This window comes from Oryx dammah, unplaced genomic scaffold, assembly GCF_014754425.2.
Source record: "Oryx dammah isolate SB20612 unplaced genomic scaffold, SCBI_Odam_1.1 HiC_scaffold_15, whole genome shotgun sequence".
NCBI classification, from domain to species: domain Eukaryota; kingdom Metazoa; phylum Chordata; class Mammalia; order Artiodactyla; family Bovidae; genus Oryx; species Oryx dammah.
In genome coordinates, this window is record NW_024070199.1 from 26,866,638 (window position 1) to 26,888,332 (window position 21,695).

General features: G+C 47.2%; 1 protein-coding gene across 3 annotated transcripts in view; it reads right to left on the minus strand.

The window, feature by feature from the left end:
• Positions 1–1,638: 1,638 nt before the first annotated feature.
• SIAE (sialic acid acetylesterase) overlaps positions 1,639–21,695 on the minus strand; it is a 38,472-nt gene continuing 18,415 nt past the window's right edge. Inside the window, exons 4-10 of one of the 3 annotated variants that reach the window (XM_040255710.1) lie at positions 17,080–17,218; positions 13,062–13,239; positions 11,353–11,462; positions 10,472–10,605; positions 6,410–6,567; positions 5,262–5,454; positions 1,639–2,847 (exon numbers count right to left, since the gene is read on the minus strand). In XM_040255710.1, coding sequence (XP_040111644.1) covers positions 2,596–2,847; positions 5,262–5,454; positions 6,410–6,567; positions 10,472–10,605; positions 11,353–11,462; positions 13,062–13,239; positions 17,080–17,218 — 1,164 coding nt within the window. In that variant the 3' untranslated portion in view covers positions 1,639–2,595. The remainder of the gene's footprint in view (positions 2,848–5,261; positions 5,455–6,409; positions 6,568–10,471; positions 10,606–11,352; positions 11,463–13,061; positions 13,240–17,079; positions 17,219–21,695) is intronic. The other 2 variants (XM_040255711.1, XM_040255713.1) reach the window with 2 other exon arrangements.

The following is a 21,695-nucleotide window of genomic DNA, read 5'->3' on the forward strand; positions in this document are numbered from 1 at the left end:
AGTCAGTGCATGGTTTACTTCAATAAGCATTCATTTGTAGCTTCCCCAGAAGTGTTTTTCAGACTACAAACCTCAGCCTTGTTTGTCGTTTTCAACTTTGGCAGTCAAGACCCACATCTTTTAAAATTAAGTTCAAAGACAGAACATACTGGGATGCATCCCATGCTGAAAGGTTGAATTCAACTATATTGTGTATATAGGTGTTTATCTCCCATTCACACAGTACACATGGGGATATGTGGAATGGTCCAAAGTGTTTTTACTATCAATTGTTGTTTTAAATAACTTGAAAAAATACTGTCCTAGCTATACACTTACATTTTTTTTTTCATCTATTGGATTGTTAAAGATTTCTTAACTTTGACAGTATTCAATGTTGGTGAGAATAGGGGGGATATATGGGACTCTACCTTGGTGGGAATGTCAACTGTTGAATCCTTTGGAAGGGTTAAGCTGTAGGTATTAAAATGTTAAACGTATTTATCCTTAAACCTGTTAGTTCACATTAAGGACCCTAAGAGATTAAGTGCAGAATGATGATGTCATGTAACAGTTATCACAGTTTAAAACCCTCTGTGTCCACTCATGGCAAATTGGTTAAAGTATGGGGCACCCACAGACTGAAGCAAATGAAATCTCTTTTCACTTTACCTAGGCAAATTATTTTGTTAGAATAAGTCAAAAACACCAATTACAGAATAATATATGGTGTAGTGGTATGTAAAATGTGACCCAAACAAATCAAGTGATGTTCACCAAAACACTGTGTCCAGATGATGAATTTCGGAGTGATTTTACTTGCCTACACTCTTCTTTAGCATCCAAGTCGTCTACAGTGATCATAAATTTCATTTTCAAACAGTATTATTTGCATTTGGGAAATAAACTGAGTTCCTACAGAATGTTTTAAATTATTCAACCATTAAAAATAAATTAATTTTCACATGACTTTGCATGAAGATATCCACTACCTAAACCTAACCAATTACACGGTGTGCCCTAGGTTACTAGGAGTGAAGGGAACATTGGCCTAGAGCCCTTGGCTGTCTCCTGCGCCTTCCAGGTTAGAACAGCTGCTGAGTGCCTGTATGCTGGGGGTAGACAGTAGACTGATTTTCTTCTCAGGAGTTGGTGCAGGGTTTGTGGTTTCTGTCAGGTCGAATGAATCAGAGGCCAACGTGCAGGAATGAGGAGTGAGTTGTACACTAGACGTCCTCAAAGGAGCCAAAGTTCCTTGCATGCTGCATAGCTGTTTTGGTTTTTGCTAACTAAAATCTTGGTACTGGGACTTCCCTGGTAGTCCAGTGCTTAAGACTGCACTGCGGAGGGCACAGATTCAATCCTTGGTCGGGGAATTAAGATTCTGCTTGCTGTGTGGCACAGCCAAAAAATTTAAAAATAAATAAAATTTTAAATAAAATCCTGGCACTAACAAAGCATTCCTGCTGTTCAGTTACACTAGGAACCCCCCTGGGGCAGGTGTGGCGAGTGATGAGTGTGCTTCTGTGCTTGTTTTTCACATTAAGACAATGGAAACTACTCGCAGATAAATCTCGCTCCTTTCTCAGCTTCAAAGGACAATTTCCAAGCCTGTTCCAAACCCAGTTTTGTGTAGAGATCAATGTGTATCCATGACTCAGGATGTTACTTTTATTTCCAGCTTCTTAATAGATGACAATTATCAAGTGCCTTCAGCTGTTTTTAATCAGCCAGTAAACACCATTATGATTCTCAACAGTATACACCAAAGCCCTCTTTCACATTTGTCCCATCTGGATTATTTTTCTAAATGCTTATCATGTAGCTTTACTTTCAGACTCTCTTTGATCTCCCATCTGGATTATTTTCGTTGTTAAACCTCTTACCTGTCAAGAGCCCAATAGCGCTATCTGCCCTCCGTGACCTCTGCGGTCGTGTGCTTCCTGCACAGGCTGCTCTACCTCGCCCTCTCCTGCCGCCTCAAGGCCGTCCCTTTGCCTCCCAAAATCCCTGCACATGGTTGTGGTTTCTTTGTTTTAAACGTTCACATTATCATTTAGACTGAAGGAACAGAATTAGTTTTGGCTGAGCACAAAACAGGGCCATCTTCACTTCTCTGAAAGACTGTTGTGTACCAGAAGAAACATTTCAGTTCCACATGAGGAAAAACTGTTGGGAAGCTTAGAATGGAAACTATAGAAATTTGATAACCACTTGTCAGATTTTATTAAAAAACAAACACGTAAATGCTAGTCCGCCTCCACGGCCTTGAAATCTCTTCCAATCCTGAGTTTCCACTGTCTAGAGGTAACACAAAAGTGTTAAAGACTGTTCACTCCAAATAAGGAAGTGAATGACACGGGTTCAACTTGTTTGTAGTTGGTAATTAGTCTACTATGGATACTTAGCCTGGCTGAGGGCAGAAGGCAAGCGTTCCATTCACCTACCAGTCCTGGCATCTCAGAATATGGAAACAGCCATGTGCTAGCCGGGTGCTCTCAATGAGGCAGTTTGATTAATTTCCATTAAAAATCAGTAGTTGTCATTTAAACTCCTAAATGCCCAAATCTAAAGGATCCACACTTGTGTCTAAGACGTGTTTACACTGCTGTGAAATCATTTAGCAGTCCTGCTGTGGTAGCCAGGGCTCAGGTTTGTAATGGGAGCAATGAAGGGAGGAGCTGGCAGGGTACTGGTGGGGTGGTACAGGGGACACTGCTTATATTCACAAGGCCATGGGGTCCAGGCATACCGAAGAGCAGCGGGGCTGTCATGACAAGACGTGATGCTCAGGGCCAGGGTCTGGGTGGAAAAGGTGTCCATGGGAGCTGGAAGCCACTTGCACTGGTGGTCACTGCAGCACGCGACCTAAACAGGAGCGTCACAGGAACGGGTTAGGATAGTTGAGAGGATGTGCCAAGAGGTGTCTGCTCTGCAGACAGCCTGAAGGGAGAGAGGGGGCTGCTCTTGGCCAAGGGACATGTTTTCTACAATAACCAAGACAAACTGGGTCTGGTTATCAGCCACAGATCGACAATAAAAGTTTACAAGATTAATAGCTGAGATCAAGAAATAAAACAGCAAATTACCGAGAGAGACAAGACAGCATGGAGACATGAAGCATTTAGGAAAGGCTCCCCTGAACAATCTTCCTGTGGTCCTCCCACCAATCAGGCAGGAATCTGGGTGACCAAGCCAACCTCTGGGCTGCTCTCTGGCTCCCAGTGGAGCTGGGGGAAGAGGAAGGGGCATACGGAACTGTGGATGGTAAGCTATTCTCAAGTCAGAAAGTGATTCTGGTGAAGGGAGTATTAAAATACCCAGTTCCCAAAGGTTCAAATCTGTCCAGGCCCCAACTCCGACTCCAGGATCAGGCAGTGGGCAGGTTGCCAGCAGCTGACTACAGAGGGGAACTCAGAATGCACAGATTCCCGGGAGCTGGGACTCACCTAAAACCCAGCATCCAAGGAAGCTAAGTGGAGTTAGGTGCTAAGTAAGCACCTGAGGCAGGAGGATTCCAGAGGAGGAACAGCCCCATGATCTCTTGTGTAATTACAGTTTGTCTTCGACATTCTTTCATTGTCCCTCCAATGCCCTCTTTTCACTCACCACCCCCCACTGCCTAAGGGCCTCAGGACTCCCAAAGACACTTATTTAAATATTCCATCTGGGGATGCCTCTAGTCACCACCCTGGCCTTGTTGATGTTGTTGACTTGCTCAGTTGTGTTCGACTCTTTGTGACCCAATGGACTGTAGCCCACCAGGCTCCTCTGTCTGTGGGATTTCCCAGGCAAGAATACTGGAAGTAAGTTGCTATTTCCTTCTCTTGAGGATCAGAATCCCTGACCTAGGGATTCAACCCGAGTCGCCTGCATTGGCAGGCAGATTCTTTACCATCGAGCCACCAAGGAAGGAAGCCTCAACCTAGGAGACTTCTAAATAAGCTGTTTCATCAACAGCCCCAATTCTGCAGTGAAATGATCCTCACCAGGTATTAGAAGCAAGTACAAAGTTCCATTACAGTGAAAATGAAAGTCACCCCGCCATATCTGACTCTTTGCGACCCCACAGACTACAGTCCACGGAATTCTCCAGGCCAGAATACTGGAGTGGGTAGCATTTCCCTTCTCCAAGGGATCTTCCCAACCCAGGGATGGATCCCAGGTCTCCCCATTGCAGGCGGATTCTTTACCAGCTGAGCTACCAGGGAAGCCCATTACAGTAATTCAAACTAAGCTGCAAATCACCACATTTAAATCTCTTAAAGGAGAGATTAAACTCAAAAGAAAATCAGAATTTAGGATAGTGTGACAAAAAGATGTCCAAGGATGAGGGAAATATTCTGCAGCCAGGATCCTTTCCTTTCAAATAGGTACCCACAAATAATGCTACCTGTCCTGAGCAAAAATGTTTGCTCTGGGAGGAAAAATACAAAAGGAATATCTTTTTAATAACCATTAAAAAGAATACATTTGAATGAGTTCTAATGAGGTGGATGAAACTGGAGGGAATTATACAGAGTGAAGTAAGCCATAAAGGAAAACACCAATACAGTATACTAACACATATATATGGAATTTAGAAAGATGGTAACGATAACCCCGTATGCGAGACAGCAAAAGAGACACAGATGTATAGAACAGTCTTTTGGACTCTGGGAGAGGGAGAAGGTGGGATGATTTGGGAGAATGGCATTGAAACATGTATAATGTCATATAAGAAACGAATCGCCAGTCCAGGTTTGATGCAGGATACAGGATGCTTGGGGCTGGTGCACTGGGATGACCCAGAGGGATAGTATGGGGAGGGTGGTGGGAGGGGGGTTCAGGATTGGGAACACGTGTACACCTGTGGCAGATTCATGTTGATGTATGACAAAACCAATACAATATTGTAAAGTAAAAAAAAATCTGAAAAAAAAAATGGACTCTTAAATTCATTTGTTAATTTTAATAATTTTTTATTTTTAATTACTTATTTAATTTAATTGTTCAGTTTATTTTATAAATTTTAAACAAAATTATATATTTTTATAAAATAAAAATATTTATAACATTTATATATTTTTTATTTAATATAGATTTAATTTTTAAATTAGCTTTTGTCCCATCAAAATTGCCTCTAAGTGAATGAATCAAGAGCTGCTTACCTGTCACTCTGAGTAAACTTAGCCCCTGACCAACCAAGACCCACCTCATATATAATTAGAGATGAGCCTCGGTGTGGAGGAAATCCTGATCCCCACGCAGGATGAACCCCTATTGTTTTCTGCAGCTCTCACCTCAAATATCTTGTCGTCACGCCTCTGCACCTTGATTGGCTGGGAATATGTGAGGTTGAGCAGCCCCGTGTCAGCCAGAAGTTCTATCTTCTGAGGCAGTGGTCCTTGAAAGATCAACTTCTCCCCATAAGCCAAGGCACGGGCCCCCAAATGCAGCCTGTAGGCCACCGTCTGCTTATCTCGAGGGTGAATACTACAGGACGAAGAACAGGGAGAGAACTTAGGGGCTCAACAATAGTCACTTTAAAAAAAAAAAAAAGGAAATCTTATACAAAGAACCCTTTAAGAAGGTGAGACTGAATCTAATAGCCAGTGGCCTGAGGCTAGTCAGCCTAAGAGAAATGGTGAATTGTAACCACAGACAGGTCTATGGGTCAACAACCCTGAGATAACTGATGGCCTGGAAGGAAGGAATAAGGGAAGAGGAGGGAGGGAGGGCAGACTTTGGAACTAACCTAGAAGAGCTCTCAGTCAAGCATTCAAAGTTCTCAAAGTGTTACATCTGAATCAGGTTTTCACTCCTTGGGGCCCTCCAGGTTTTATGTGTTCACTCAACAAACATTCATTCTTTCAAAAAACAAATATTCATTCAAGCTCCTACTGTAATCAGGACACTGCACTGGGCTCCAGGTCACACTGCCACTCCCTGGTATCCTAGTAGGCGGTAGTCATCGGGGCTGTCCACCAACGTCCTGCTAGTCCTCCTCTGAGTCTCTGGTGGAATTCCACTCCCTACTCTTACTAACAACAGACACGGCCATGGGACTCGCCGTGGCCAGTGCAACGTGAGCAGAAGAGACTTGTGTTGCTTCGGGTGGAAGCCTCCGGCTGCGAATATGAGACCGTCAGGCAGCTGTGGAAACACAGATCCCCCCAGAGCCTCTGTCACTGGATCTGTGAATGACAACGACAGCAAAGCCCCTCGGTGGACCTTCTTTGGACATGGGAGTGTCAACATGAAATAAGGTTCGGTGGCATCAAGGCCCTGGCGTGGGGAGGGGTTTTAGTTACTGCAGCACATCCAGGTGTGAATGATGGATTAACCATGCTTCTAGGGTCCATTCCTTAGGCCCCCTCACAAGTGAACATCAAGAGAAGGCCACAGAGAACACGTATTACTGTTCACGCAGAGCCCGAGAAGCACCCACCTGCCAAAAGGTGAGTTCCTATCACAGAGATCCACGGAGGCAGCCATGAAGGTGTTGGGCATCCTTTGGTTGGGGACGTAGCCAAAGTCGGCTGTCTGATGCCAACGGATCTGGGGAAGTCCATCATTCGGGGCTTCACCAAACAAATAGGAAGACAACTAGAAGGTAGACACTGTGCGTCAGAACTTCACTGCATCGGAAACCTACACTTCAAAAGAGCTAGAAAAACACTAAGAAGAAACCTACACTGGAGTCTTTCACAAGCAGACCCTGCTTCTGCTTCACTCACTCGCCCACGGGCTGATCCAACACGTAATCTTACCGAGTCTCTCACCCTCATGGCTGAACCGCTCATCCCACAAGCCGTGGTGGAACTCCACCCTCCAGCCCCCTCCTCGCAGCAACACCTGGAGTCTATTTCTCCTCGCACTGAACTTGGGCTAAGCCTGCGATTTGCTCTGACAAACAGCATGCAGCCAAGGTGATGGTGAGCAGCTACTGAGTCTCTGCCTCAGGAGTGCTTGCCTTCTGGTTTCATCTTCTCAGAACCATGAGATGGCCACGGAACAAAAGTGCTGCTACCCTGCTGAAGAAATGTGGAGACAGCGGCCTTGGGAACTGGAAGGTAATGAGGAGAGAGGCGTTCATGTCCCAGCCTTCCCAGCTGAGGGTCCAGTCACGTGAATTCTGGATCCTTCAGTTCCAGCTGCAGGCACACAAGCAAGCCTGGCTAATGTCCCAGAGCAGAAATGAGCCACTCCGGGGGACCACCTCTCCCTGCCTGGCCAACCCATGGAACGAGGAGCAAACGCAGTGGCTGCTGTTGTCGGCCCCAAAGTTCTGAAGTCGTCTGTTACAAAGTGGTAGGTCACTGACCTATTGTACATCTGTGTACAACACAGGGCAAAGCTCTGTAGGGAAGTGGAGAGGACTCTGCCCTTGTTGCTAAGTCGTGTCCGGCTCTTTGCAACCCCATGGACTGCAGCATACCAGGCTCCTCTGTCCTCCACTATCTCCCAGAGTTTGGTCAAATTCATGTCCATTGAGTCAGTGATGCTTTCTAACCATCTCATCCTCTATCGCCCCCTTCTCCTTTTGCCTTCAATCTTTTCCAGCATCAGGGTCTTTTCCAAAGAGCCAGCTCTTCCCATCAGGTGGCCAAAGTATTTGAGCTTCAACTTCAGCATCTGCCCCGAGCACATAGCAGACTTCATCAAAGACCCCAGTCCTTCGCACGTTCCAGCACCCATGCCCTGTTGCCACCTGGTCGTGAGGCTTCTCCCACTGAAAGAAAGAGTACATTTTCCCCACCACTGATTCTTATTAAACTCTTCTATGCAAATCAGCCTTAACACATGAAGTGATAAAAGGTGGTGGGGCTTCGCAATGAAATGTCATGAAAACTAGAAAATGGCAATAAAAAGATCCACTGAGTAACCCTGCTGCTTCCCACACAACACCCAGGAGAGAAGGCTGAAAGTGGGGCCATGTGCAATGGGCGCCATGACGCAGATCCCTGCAAGAACCCCCTGGAAGAGTCTAGGGGGAGTTCCAGCCTGAAGTGCTGAGGGAAAAATGCTACCAAGAGCCACTCAAGCCAAGGAAGTTGTTTGAAAATGGCAGTTGGCTGAGAATTTCTGCAGTCATTCCCCACTACTTCATCAGCTGTACTACTACAGATTGACCACATGGGGGCACCAGCAGACTCTACACCCACAGGAAATTCCTGCGTTTTTCCCCTGAGATATAAAGCAGGCCAGTAGCAGGGATTAGGAGAAACACTGCTGCTAAAGAAGGCATGTCACAGCCACAGAATATAAAAGTGGCTGCATTTGCAGGATTCTACAATAGTATCTGTGGTTTGTAGTCTGGTTCACTGTTTCTCCAAAATCCTTCTGAAAAAGCATATATTCCCTCGAGACTGGCAGTCATGTCCAGACGTGAGAGATGGACTATAAAGAAGTCTGGGTGCCGAAGAACTGATGCTTTTGAACTGTGGTGCCAGAGGAGATTCTTGAGAGCCCCTTAGACTGCAAGAAGATCAAACCAGGCAACCCTGTAAAAATCAACCCTGAATATTCACTGGAAGGGCTAATGCTAAAGCTGAAGCTCCAATACTCTGGCCACCTGAGGCGAAGAACTGACTCTAGAAAAGATCCTGATGCTGGGAAAGATTGAGAGCAGAAGGAGAAGAGAGCGACAGAGGATGAGATGCTGCTGCTGCTGCTGCTGCTAAGTTGCTTCAGTCGTGTCCAACTCTTTGAGACCCCATGGATGGCAGCCTACCAGGCTCCTCCGTCCATGGGATTTTCCAGGCAAGAGTACTGGAGTGGGTTGCCATTGCCTTCTCCAAGGATGAGATGGTTGGATGGCATAACCGACTCAATGGACCTGAATTTGAGCAAACTCTGGAAGACAGTGGCGGACAGAGGGGCCTGGCGTGCCGCAATCCATGTGGTCACAAAGAGTTGGACACACTTTAGCAACTGAACGACAACAATAATAGGGTCTCCAGTCCTGAACTCCGGCTCCTCTCTCTCTCCCCATGCCTCGGATCATACATCAGTATTAGACTTGCAGACACATGGGTATAGCCCTGCCCTCTCCACAGAGCTCACGTCCCCCATCTAACTGCGTGCTCCAGTTACTGCCACCACGGTTTCACACGCAGCCCTTTCATCAAGCCAATTCATCTTCCTTTACAGACCAACTGTCCCTCCAGATTTTCCGACTTCTCTCATTAATAATAATAAACACAGGCATTTTCTCACTTGTGCCAAGCTTTACATGGACTAGCTCATTTAATACTTAAAATAACAAAGAGGTTCGATGTCTTATTTGAAATCACACAGCTAAGGAAGTGCCAGAGCTGAGATTCAAATCCCCGGACTACGCTCGGAACCATTAAACTGTTGTATTTGACAGTTCCCTTTGAAGTTAAACATTTATGGTCCCCGTTTTTCACAAGCAACCAACATACTGTTGTTGATGATGATAAAGCTGGCGCCCGAGGCTAAGGCACTTCTGCTAAACCAGGGGTCCAGGACAAGGAGCAGGGCTCTGTGCTTCCTGCTATGTATTTCTAGTAGCTCACACAGTTGGTGGCATATAATAAACACTTAAACGTATTTTTGGCCTGAGTTGATTGAAGTCACATTCCAATCACCATGTACACAGGCTGAGAGGCAAAAAAAGTACCTCCAAGGACCAAATGTAGTTTCTACCAACAGTAATACAGAAGTGGTGACAGGCGTTGCTATTTTGAAAATAATGAGCAGAATATTCTCGTTCAAAGTCAAAACAAATGTTAAGAAAGGAGAAAGGAAATGATTGTAAAGTAATTATAAGTGGAAAGCAGGTCTATAAAAATCTTTTATCCAAAAAAAGGCCTGTGAACTAGGACAGAGTAGAGGAACGGGGTTGGGGGGAGGCAAGGGGGTTGGTGAGAGGGAAGTCTCTGTGGGCTACCAGATGCAGACGCCCACAGACAGGGGTGTCCAGCTCAAACACTAACGCCTGATTCGTGCCTATGTTGTGAGGCGGGTCTTCTTTTTGTCACACCTTACTTGTTTAATTCCTATGTTCCAGAAAAGTCAGAACTACCGCACCGCTAGGACATCTGGGCCCTGGAGGGGTCATGTGAACAGGCGAGGTGAAGCACTTAAGAACTTGGTTGTGTGCGTGCTAAGTTGCTTCAGTCATGTCTGACTCTTTGCAACGCCATGGACTGTAGCCCACCAGGCTCCTCTGTCCATGGGATTTCCCAGGCAAGAATACTCGAGTGGGTTGCCACTTCCTTCTCCAGGGGATCTTCCTGACCCAGGGACTGAACCAACATCTCCTGCACTGCAGGCGGATTCTTTACCACTGAGCCACCTGGGAAGCCCAAATACTGGTTACTTATTAATTTTTTTAAGATTTAATTGTCCTGTCAGTGAGCCAAGATGAACAGCAGGCAGGCTATGAGGGCAAAAAAAAAAAAGGAATACAGATTCCAGGGAAGAGATCTCAGCAGCATCTCCCCCACCAAAGCCCACAAACCCTCTTCCTTTTAGCACCTACCTGGACAAATCCGAATGGGAAGAGGCGCTCTGTCTGCCCCTGGGAGCCATCGTGGAAGGTCTGGCGCCAGTCATCAATGAGCAGAGGGAATGTACAATTGTACAGGTCCCTGTTAAAGTTTACATTGGACTCCCCTGAAAACAGTCCAAACTGTGAGAGGGAGTTGGGGTAGACGCAAGATGACCCCACATCGCTCCCTAGCCTCCATCCTGAGGTCTCGCTGGACTGGCCTCCAGTTTGCTCTGGCCGATGGGCCATCAGCAAACACGACTGCAAGAGCAAATCGGCTCTGGAGTTTGCTCTCTCCTGACACCCCTGGAAGCCTGACACTGCCATGCAAATGATAAATAAGGCTGAACTAGCTTGCTGAAGGTCTTCCGTGGTGGCTCAGACAGTAAAGAATCCACTTGCAATGCAGGAGACCAGGGTTCAATCCCCGGGTCGGGAAGACGCCCTGGAGGAGGAAATGGCAACCCACTCCAGTATTCTTGCCTGGAGAACCCCATGGACAGAGGAGGCTGGTGAGCAACAGTCCATGGAGTCACAAGGAGCCGGACACCACTGAGAAATAAACCATCACTATAACAGCTTGTTGAAGGACAAGAGGCCACATGAGAACCAGGAGCCCCAGTCAACAGACATGAGGTAGAGGCCATCCTAGGTCACCCAGCCACCAGACAACCTGCCAGGCTGCCAAAGACGCACAGGAGAGCCCAGCAGAAATGAGCCAAAGCAGCCCCGACAGAAACACTACCCTGCTAACCCAAAGAATAGTGAGCCAAATAGAATTACAATGGTTTGAAGTCACTGAGTTCCAGGGTGGCTTGTTATGTGGCAACAGCTAACTGATACAATGGAAAACCAGGAAAGTGAACACTCACCCTGGTACCATATTACCCCCTTCAGCGTCATGTTACGGAGTGGATGGATCATGGCGTTCCAGAGAACAGAGTGCGCACTAGGACCAGTTATAAGGTCAGATGGCATGGACCTAAAATGAGGAAGACACACAAGTGTCAGGAGAGTGCCAGGAACTGATCCCATGACAGGCCCTGAGCCAGGTACCCATCCAGCTTCACTTGGGGCAAACCCGTGATGAAAGCAGCTCAGAGTCCAATTCAACCACTCTGTTTCCATGAAAACATGTGTCAGTTGGCTCTCTGTGAGTTCAGTGCACCGTCCCCGGATTCATCTAGTGCCTGAGACCAGGGGCAGGGCGAAGGGCGCAGAGGGCAGGTGTTAATGAGTCTATCACAGAGGCGAAAAGTTTAGTTAACCAGCACTCGCTGAATGGACGCTTTTATAAGCAATGCCATGATTATCTTCCTGAGAGTTGAATCATTACATACAGTCTTCATTATTTCTTTAAGCTAAATTCCCAGAAATGAGATGGCCAGGTCAGAAGGCACGTTTTCTGATGACTTGGAACGTGGCCTTAAGTTGTCTCTGCAGAATACTTGTGTGGATTTCTCTTGGAGCGGCTGTGTGTGAGAACCCCCATGGCCCCTCGGTATGTCCCTGCCATGCCCCCTGAGGTCTGAGAAGCCTGGCTTTAGATTCTTCCACCTCTACTGAGAGTAAGTCTTTCTGTTCCAAAGCAGGATGACTTCACTCCCCAGCAGGGTGGCCTTTACCCAAGACACACTAAGAGCTCAAATCCATGCTCTTGCCAGAACTGATGAGACAAGTTCTGTGAAGGCAGCTCACAGAGTATCCATCTCTATGGAAACATCAGTGTCAAGAAGTTATCAGCTAGCCTCTTCTCTTCACTACTATTCTGATCCAGCTTGTCCTGAGTGTGCTTTCACCATCAGTCTTCCGATACCGTTTTCTGATGACATGGATACCGTGTTCTTCCAAACTGTGAGATTGGGTTTATTCTCATAGCAGTTAAGAGCACAGACACTGACACCAGACTTCATCACTTACTAGTCGTGTTCCCAAGCAAGTCACCAAACCCCTCTCCCAATTAGTCCCTTTATCCTCATGTGTTAATAGTACCCACATTTCAAGAGAGTGTTGCATTAAATGAGTTAATACTATATACAGTGCTCATGACAGTATCTGCCATTTAGAAAGCTTCTATTAAGTATTAACTTATCCCTACTGACAGTTCGGGAGTTTGGGATGGACATATATACACTGCTGTATTCAAAATGGATCACCAACAAAGTATAGCCAAGGAATTCAGCTCAATGTTATGAAGCAGCCTAGCCAGGACGGGAGTTTGGGGGAAAACGGATACATGTATACTGAGTCCCTTTTCTATCTACCTGAAACCATCACAACATTATCTGTTAACTGGCTATATCCTAATACAAAAAGTTAAAAATATCTGATTAAAAAAATAAATTTAAAAAATATATTAGCTCTCCTTATTATTAAGGAAAAGGGTCATAATTACTTCTTGACATAGTGTCAAATGACTGTCATCATGATGACAGTGAAAATAACACCTGAATAAGTCACATACATTTAACACATATTTGTACATTTGGCTCATATGTGACTTCCCCAAGGAGACTGTGATCCTGCTCTCTCACAGAATTTCCTGGCAGGCTTTCTCCTGGACCAGAGGACGCTTTCTTACCCTGACCTCGGGACCCCACAGGCTTCAAGGGACCTTCTAGACGACCACGCTTCAATGGGCGTCCCACTCCACGAGGAGGAGAGCAGCCCCACAGGATACCGCAGGGTGTCATACAGGAAACGCCCGAAGAGCCAGCACACTGCTGACATGTACGTGAAGTTGCCATGGCCTAAGTTTTCTGTTCAGAGAAACAGATAGAGACAGTCAGGGGGAAAGTAGGTGGGCATGGCCTGGAGCTCCTGGGTGGGCCTAGGTGAGAAGCTCGGGTGTTGGGTCAGGCCTTGCATTCCTTTCTAAGACTTTCCAAGGGCAGGAGAAGACAGAGAGGCAGCTGGCTGGCTAGCAGAAAGCCGAATATACATGTATATTCAGCCAGGCAAGGAGGTTTCCCTGCCACATGCAGGGCCCTGAGAACCTAGGAATATTGATAGCCCCCTGCAACAGGTGAGGAGCAGAAAGGCTGCCGGCCCCCAACGCCCCCCCCACCTACACTCCTACCCAACATCCATCCCATCCCCACTTAGCTCTGTGGAAGGAGACCAGAAAGCACAGAGAATGCCGAGAAGAAAGGTATATTTTTTTCTTTTCTAGGTGGTTTTATATCCAAGCTAATAGCCACAGTAATGAAGACAAGAATAAACAAGTGACGGGGAGTTTGGCTGAAAGGGAAAGCAACAGAAACCAAAACCAGCATTTCAGAGTTCAGCACCATCGAGCTCATTCGTCCATATAGTAGCCGAGGAACCAACACAGACCAGAAAGGGTGATTTCCACATCAAAAGAAGGCTGCTGAACGGGGGAACAGGCACACACACAACTGGTGGGATCAACCCAACCCAACAGCTGTGAAAGAACCACGAGGTGTAAGTCACTGCCTTGGCGTGTGAAAGATCCAAACAACACATTTCTGGCTCTGGAAACGTGAAAAGTGTGATAGCAGGAGTTGAAAATCAGTTTCAAATCAATTAAAATGGATTGAGCACCTACCAGGTGCCAGGGACTTCTAGATGATTGTGATACAGAAATGAAAAGGAAAAGGAAAGACAGGGAACCTCTCCTCAGAGGTCTTCTATCCTACAGAATGAGACAAATATTCAGCAAAGTCAAATATATTGCAAAATATGGTTTAGTGCTTTAAGAAGTGTGTTAAGGGGTTCTAACAGCAAAATAATGAATAGCAAACGAAAGGCAGACCGTAACATGCCCAGGAAAGGCGGCTCCTTCTCTGTGCTCCAGTCCGGCTCTGTGCCTGGGGTTTCCCTCACCTCGCTAAACCATTAGGATTTCTGTGTTCTCAGCATCTGGGACCCAGTGCAGAGTCAGTGAATGTTTGCTAGCTGGTGTTGGGTGGCAGTGGTGACTGGAATAAGGGTGGACTCGCTGATGGGGAGGTAGAGGGAGAAGGTAATTAAGAAGGGAGGGAGGGAGGTAGGGAGACCTTGGGAGACAGGAATGCAGTAAGCAGAGCTAGCATTCTGGGCAAAAGAAACAATATGTACAGACACATGCAGAACTGGAAAGCTTCTCAAGTATTTGAGTAGAGTATCAATTACAAAAGGAGAATAGTCTAAGAGACAACTGGAGGGGAGGCTGGAGTAAAGAAAATGGAAAGTCACTTGGAAAGGCGTGGGAATGAGAATGTGTGGTGAGCAGCAAAGGTGTCTGCAGTCTAAGGCCTGGACCCTGTGAGTGAACCGTATGTGGCTAAACGGACATCACAGATGTTTCAACAGGAAGGACCTGAAGAGAGGCAACTGTACTCAATTATCCAGAGAGGTCCAAGCTCAACACAAGAGTCTTTAAAATCAGAGGCCCTGGGGACTTCCCTGGTAGTCCAGTGGTTGAGAATCTACCTTGCAATGCAGGGGACGTGGGTTAGATCCCTGGGTTGGGGAACTGAGATCCCACGTGCCACAGAGCAGCTAAGCCCATGAGCCACGAGTAGAGAAGCCTGTGTACTGCAGTGAATACCCAGAACAGCCAAAAATAAAAAATAAAATAAAATCAAAGACCTTTCCCAACTGCAGTCAGAGATACGAGGACAGTAGAAGAGGCAGGAGAGACTAGAAATATGAGAGGCTCCTGACCTACCAGGCTCTTCCCCAGACACCTGCATGCCCTCACCTCTGTCAAGCCATTACAGAAATGCTGCCTTTCTCAGGCAGGACCTCCACGTCCACTCTGAATTGGAAACCACCAGCCCACCCCAGCCCCAGCAGTACTGCCCCCTGCTGTAACTTATTTCTCAGCACGTACCAGCATCTAGCCTATCCTTTGACGTTCAAACATTTGAGTCTCTGAGTTCAGAGACTGAAAGGGAACCGATAGCAAGGTATAATACCTTGTCCGAATCTAACTGATTCCTGAGTTTTGGAGGACATGCAGGAAGAGTTCATAGACCAAAGGATTCATTTAAAAAATTTTACCCAAATCTATTCAGTTCCTGAGTTCTTAAAGGGAAAGTTCAGACAGCATGATACTCAATAGTGTAATACTTTCATATATAACTTATTAATTTTCTTATTCATCGTCTGTACTCTCCCACTAGACTGTAAGCTCCATCCAGGAGACCAGGCATGCCTGCCTGCTTTATTCTCTGCTATCACCCTCAGGACTTAGAATAGTGCCGAGAACACAAAAGGCACCCAGATATTTGCTGAATGAATTAATACTTGAAAATGTAGGAGTAACTGAGGTTACCAAGGTAAAGCATGTACAGGTGAAAAGGGGGACTATAAAGAGCACAAGGGACCTCCCTTTGGGAGGAAGGGATTGGAGAAAGCCAAGAAACAGGCAGAGTGCAAACAGAGAGGGAGCATGACGGAGAGGAAGCACCTCTCAGGCTCAGAGGGAGGCGCCGCTTCTAGGAACAGCCGTCAGCAGAGCCGATGCCACGGGCTGTCCAGAGCACATCACAGAAGAACAGTAGAAACCCTGGGGGAACCAGCTGTCAACCTGGACACAGCAGCCAGATTATAAAGGGTTAAAGAGTGGGACCAACAGAGGACGAGATGGTTGGATGGCATCACGAACTCAATGGACATAAGTCTGAACAAACTCTGGGAGATGGTGAAGGACAGGGAAGCCAGGCATGCTGCAGTACATAGGGTCACAAAGAGTCAGACGCAACCTCGTGAACGAACAACAAGAAAGAGTACACACTCAGGATGGCAGTGAAAAGAATGGAAAGATGTCCTAAGAAGGTTTAACAAAGCGAAGGAGAGAGAAGCTGTTCCAGGAGAAAGGGGTGTGTTCCTTACAGATAAGTGAAGCCCTGAGGGTGGGGACTGGGTCCTGATCACAGCTGCACCCTGGGGACCCAGAACAGAGACCGGCACAGAGCAGCCTGGAGTAAAGGTTCCCTGCAGGCCGGAAGGTGGGGTGAAAGGAGAGAACCTGAGGGCTAAGAGGAGGCCCTGGAGAAGGTAAGAGCCCGAGTCAGAGGCAGCCGTGAGGGAAACAGTCAGCTGTGTTCAGACAGAAACGGAGGAAGAAAGAGGAGAGGAGAGCTTCCGGCACTGAGGAGATGCTGGATGAGTTTGTGCTGAGTGGCTTCCATGAGGCCGATGAAGCTGGAGGAAGTGCCATCTGCTCAGAGCAAGGGGGCAAATTCACTGTGGAGTCCTGGGAAGAAACGCATGAAATGAGTACCATCAGGAAGTGGGGGGTGGTGGCTCAGTTGCTCAGTCGTGTCTGACTCTTGCAACCCCATGGACTGTAGCCCATCAGGCTCCTCTGTCCATGGGATTTCCCAGCTAAGAATACTGGAGTGGGTTGTCATTTTCTACTCCAGGGGATCTTCCTGTCCCAGGGATCGACCCTGCATCTCCTAAATTGCAGGCAGATTCTTTACCACTGAGCCACCAGGAACCAGGGCAGGGCAGGGGGGTCAATAATAAATGAGTAAATGGATGGGCAAATTCTGACAGACACAACAGAATCCAATTCAGGCTCAAGGATGCCCACAGGGCACCAATCACTCACAGAGGAGTTGGCATGCGCTCCAGCCATCACTTACTCGAGGTGGGCTTGGACCATCGCAGGTCAACCTTGGCGAGGTCCTCCAGCTCCTGCTGAGCCTGGGTGGAAGACACGGAGAGGATGCGGACAGACTGATAGGCAGTCGTGTTCGACAGCTCACCTGTGGCGTTAAATACCTGGAAAAGAAGCAGGGACGTCGATTCTTACACCAACCAAGTGGACGGTTGATGATGCTGCTGCCCCCTCATAGACGCTACCACACCCCCTACACACACCTGCAGCTCCTTCTGCGCCTTCAGGATACAGAAACCGAATGCATAATCGAAACCCATGACGGGCTGGTCCAGACTGCCTGGATCCACCTTGACCCACAGACACCATGATAAGTCATATCCCCCAAGAAGGTGGGAACACCATGACATCTGCAATCTCAAGGACAAGTCTGTATTGGACGAGAGGATCTGTGGATGGGTTTGGGCTAAACAAGGTCAACACCTTGAAAGTAAAATACTTCCATTCAGGAAAAGTATCCATTAAAGCCATAGCATCATCTTCTTAAAAAAAAAAAAACAATGGAGCCAAAAAGGCCATGGAGAGGTAGGTTTATGTAATCCATACCCCATAAGAACTTCCCTGCTGGCTCAGACGGTAAAGCATCTGCCTACAATGCGGGAGACCCGGGTTCAGTCCCTGGGTCGGGAAGATCCCCTGGAGAAGGGAATGGCAACCCACTCCAGTATTCTTGCTGCCCTCCCCCACCCCACCAAAAAGTGACTCAAAGAAATATTTTGGGCTTCCCTGGTGGCTCAGACAATAAAGCGTCTGCCTGCAGTGCGGGAGACCCAGGTTCCATCCCTGGGTTGGGAAGATTCCCTGGAGAAGGAAATGGCAACCCACTCCAGTACTCTTGCCTGGAAAATTCCATGGACTGAGGAGCCTGGTAGGCTACAGTCCATGGGGTCGCAAAGAGTCGGCCACGACTGAGCGACTTCACTTTCACTTTTCACTTTCTTTCATACCCCATAAGAGATGTGTATTAAAAAGAAACACAATTGAGAAACGATTTCTGAACTCCTGAAACATCCTGAAATCAGTCTCAAAATGCTTATCTTCTCATCTCAGTCCTGGAAAATCTCCCAAAAAAAGCACAGAGGCCGGGAAGTTTGGAAGGCGGAGTCCAGGGTGATTGCTGAGATCAGTCCCAAGAAACCAGGCAAAGAGAAGGGTCTATCCAAAGGCACATCATTTTTTCCCAAACTACTGTATGAAACCTCACCATTTGCCAAGAACGTGACAGGACTGGCTTAGGGTTCCTCTGGACATGAATATGTGTGCTACACCTAATAGCTTCTTTGTTAACCTATCAAGCATCTTTCCTCTCAGGGCTCACACATAAGTGCTATTCCCTTCAATCCTGATGTTGAGTAGGCATGTTTTTATTTAAAAAAAAAAAATGGGGTGGAGGAGGATGAATTGAGAGAGTCGCATTTACACTGCTGCTGCTGCTGCTGCTAAGTCGCTTCAGTCGTGTCCGACTCTGTGCGACCCCGTAGACGGCAGCCCACCAGGCTCTGCCGTCCCTGGGATTCTCCAGGCAAGAACACTGGAGTGGGTTGCCATTTCCTTCTCCAATGCATGAAAGTGAAAAGTGAAAGTGAAGTCGCTCAGTCAAGTCCGACTCTTTGCGACTCCATGGACTGCAGCCTACCAGGCTCCTCCATCCCACGTGTAAAATAGGTATCTGGTGGGCAGCTGCTGTCCAGCACAGGGAGCTTAGCTCGGTGCCCTGTGATGGCCTAGCTGGGTGCGACGGCAGGGGCAGGCTCAACAGGGAGCGAATGTAAGTATACTTATAGGTGATTCTCCTTGTCGAACAGCAGAAACCAACACAACCTTGTAAAGCAATTATCCTCCAACTAAACATTTTTTTTTAAATAAAAAAGATTGTGTCATAAAAATATTGTTTTGCTTTTTCATGAGTGTTTGTTTTTTCTAGTCTCCTCTCCACCCCTCTGGACAGTCTGGTCGTCCCAAAACAAAAGCCTAATAGGAGCCTCAAGAAGGCCAGTTATCACTGGCCTCAGGGAACCAGAGCTCCAGCTGAGACAAGACTGTGGAGGCTGCAGGAGGCTGGGCCGCTCTCCACTGGCCGCTGGCCACGGGGTGTGCAGCTGGCTCGCCTTCCCTCCCACCCACCGCAGAGAATACAGCTGGCCCTGCGGCCCACCACGCAGGAGCAGCCGCAGTGCCCCCACAGAGCATGTCATTGAGATGCGCTGCCCCTGGAATCGCCTTTTGACTGCCACTGAGCCTGCTGTGGCCAATAAGCCGGCCAGATGCAAAGGCAATGGCGCTCTGGTCCCAGTGGGAGCCGCAGCTTGTAGTGCTCCCTGGGTGACGTGGCTCTGGGCTGCCAGGGTTACTGGGCTTCCACACATGGTCTCAGGAAAATTCCACAGGAAGTCCACACTTGCCCGTTCTGGATCTTGCCTGGCAAGTTTCATGCAGAATAAACACTGAAGACGAAGAACAGGCTAATGCACTCAGTATATTTTGGCAGGGAAGTTATTTTTCAGCGGCAAGTACCTGTAAAAAGTCACCTCCCTTGAAATTCAGTTCAGCACCGAGCGCTAAGGATCGTATGCTGCTTCCATGGAAACGGAGGATGAAACCGCTTTCGCTCCCTCCACCCACACCAGCTTCCGCACCGACTGAGAACTGCAGGGCCAGCTCGGGAGGTGGCGCGGTGACCCGTTGCTAACACTCCAGTGTATGGCAAGGCCAAATGAACTGGGGGAGGGGGTGGCATCGTCCTCTATTGTTACCAGCACACACGGAACTGAATCCAAAGCACTGGCTGAATCCAAAGCACTGGCTGGAAAACTTCCATTTTCAAGCTCACACGTGTGCAGTATTTCAAGCCAAAACTCAAAAGCCACAGAAAGTGTTAGCAAAAAATGGGGGTGCGGAGAATTCTTGCTGGACCTAATGACAATTACTTCTGAAATGGGAATCCTTTCCCAGAATCACCAAGCCTTTAAAAAAAAAAAAAAACTTTGTATTTTATATCAAGGTATAGCTGATTAAGGAACAATGTGGGTTAGCTTCAGGTGAAGCTACTCAGGGTGAAGGGACTCAGCCATACATATACATGTATCCATTCTCCCCCAGACTCCTCTCCCATCCAGGCAGCCTCATAACACTGAGCAGAGAGTTCCCTGTGCTTACAGTAGGTCTCACCAAGCCATTTTTGATGGAAGCATTTCCTCGGGGATATTGGCAGCAAACTTAGGAATAAAGAGATTTCAGGAAGATTTTCATTTAAATGACACTTGGTTTCCCTGCTGATGAAAGGGGAAGCCTTCCTCCATCTGCTGAGATCAAATTTCATCTCATCAAACACCTCGGTGTAATTATTTTTCTACCAAGTATTGAAATGAGGATGTAAATGAAGACCAAGGTATTTGAAGTCATTAAGGCTGCAGCGATGGGGAGAGCCCTCCACCTCTCTGGGGACCCACGGTTCACCATCAAAGCAGCTGCTCGCCGATGTTCATTTTGTAACCTTTACACCACATTCTTGAATTAATGAAGAAACGTCAAGAATCTATTTCCTCAGAGAGTCATAGTATGGGGTCTGCACAGGGGAGCAAGGCACGTGTGTGTGTGGGGGGGGTGTGCTCAGTTGCTCAGTTGTGTCCGAAGGGCAGTGATGGACTGTGTAATTATTGTGTATAATAATAGTTTACAAAATAATATCAGCTTTTGAAGTAAGGGTGTTAGTCACTCAGTCGTGTCTAACTCTTTGTGACCCCATGGACTGGTAGACCACACCAGGTTGCCCTGTCCCTGGGATTTCCTAGGCAAGAATACTGGAGTGGGTTGTTATTTCCTTCTCCAGGAGATCTTTCCGACCTAGGGACTGAATCCGTGTCTCCTACACTGGCAGGTGGGTTCTTTACCATGGAGCCGCCAGGGAAGCGCCACTTTACCTTCTACCACATTACAATATGGCAGATTTAAAGATGAGAGAATAACTATAAATAAGCCAGTCATCATACCTCTGGGGAATCTTTTATTGTACTGTGGCACCAGCCCTTCTCGATTTGTAAAGCAGGAACGTGGGGACTGCTGAGATATGGAAAACCGGGTTTCCCATCGAACACTGGCCATCTTCTTCTGAGCCTAACTAGAAATAGCCAAGTCTTAAGATGTACCCTGACTTAGAAGGTGACAGATGAGCATTTAGACTTTCCTCCATTTATAAACATCTCACTCGGTGTTAAAAATAACACTCGATTTTAAAATTCCACTTTACCCTAACAACAAGATGGGCACACAATCTGCCATTTCCTTCATTCGACTGTGAAGAGTGGTTGGTTATGGTGGAAATTTTGTCTCCCCAGAAATGTCACACGCAGGGAGAGAAGGGGAAAGAGAGAGGCACTGTGCGCATGTGTGTGAGTGTGTGTGTGTGTGTGTGCGCATGTGTGTGAGTGAGTGTGTGTGTGTGAGTGTGTGTGTGTGTGTGTGTGTGTGTGTGTGTGTTGGGAGTCTTCAGGGGAAGGGAGGAAAATGAATAAAGGAGGAGTCATGTCAAGCATCTTTATGATCCAAAAACAAAGTTCTACAGAGTGTTAAGAGACTAGAAAA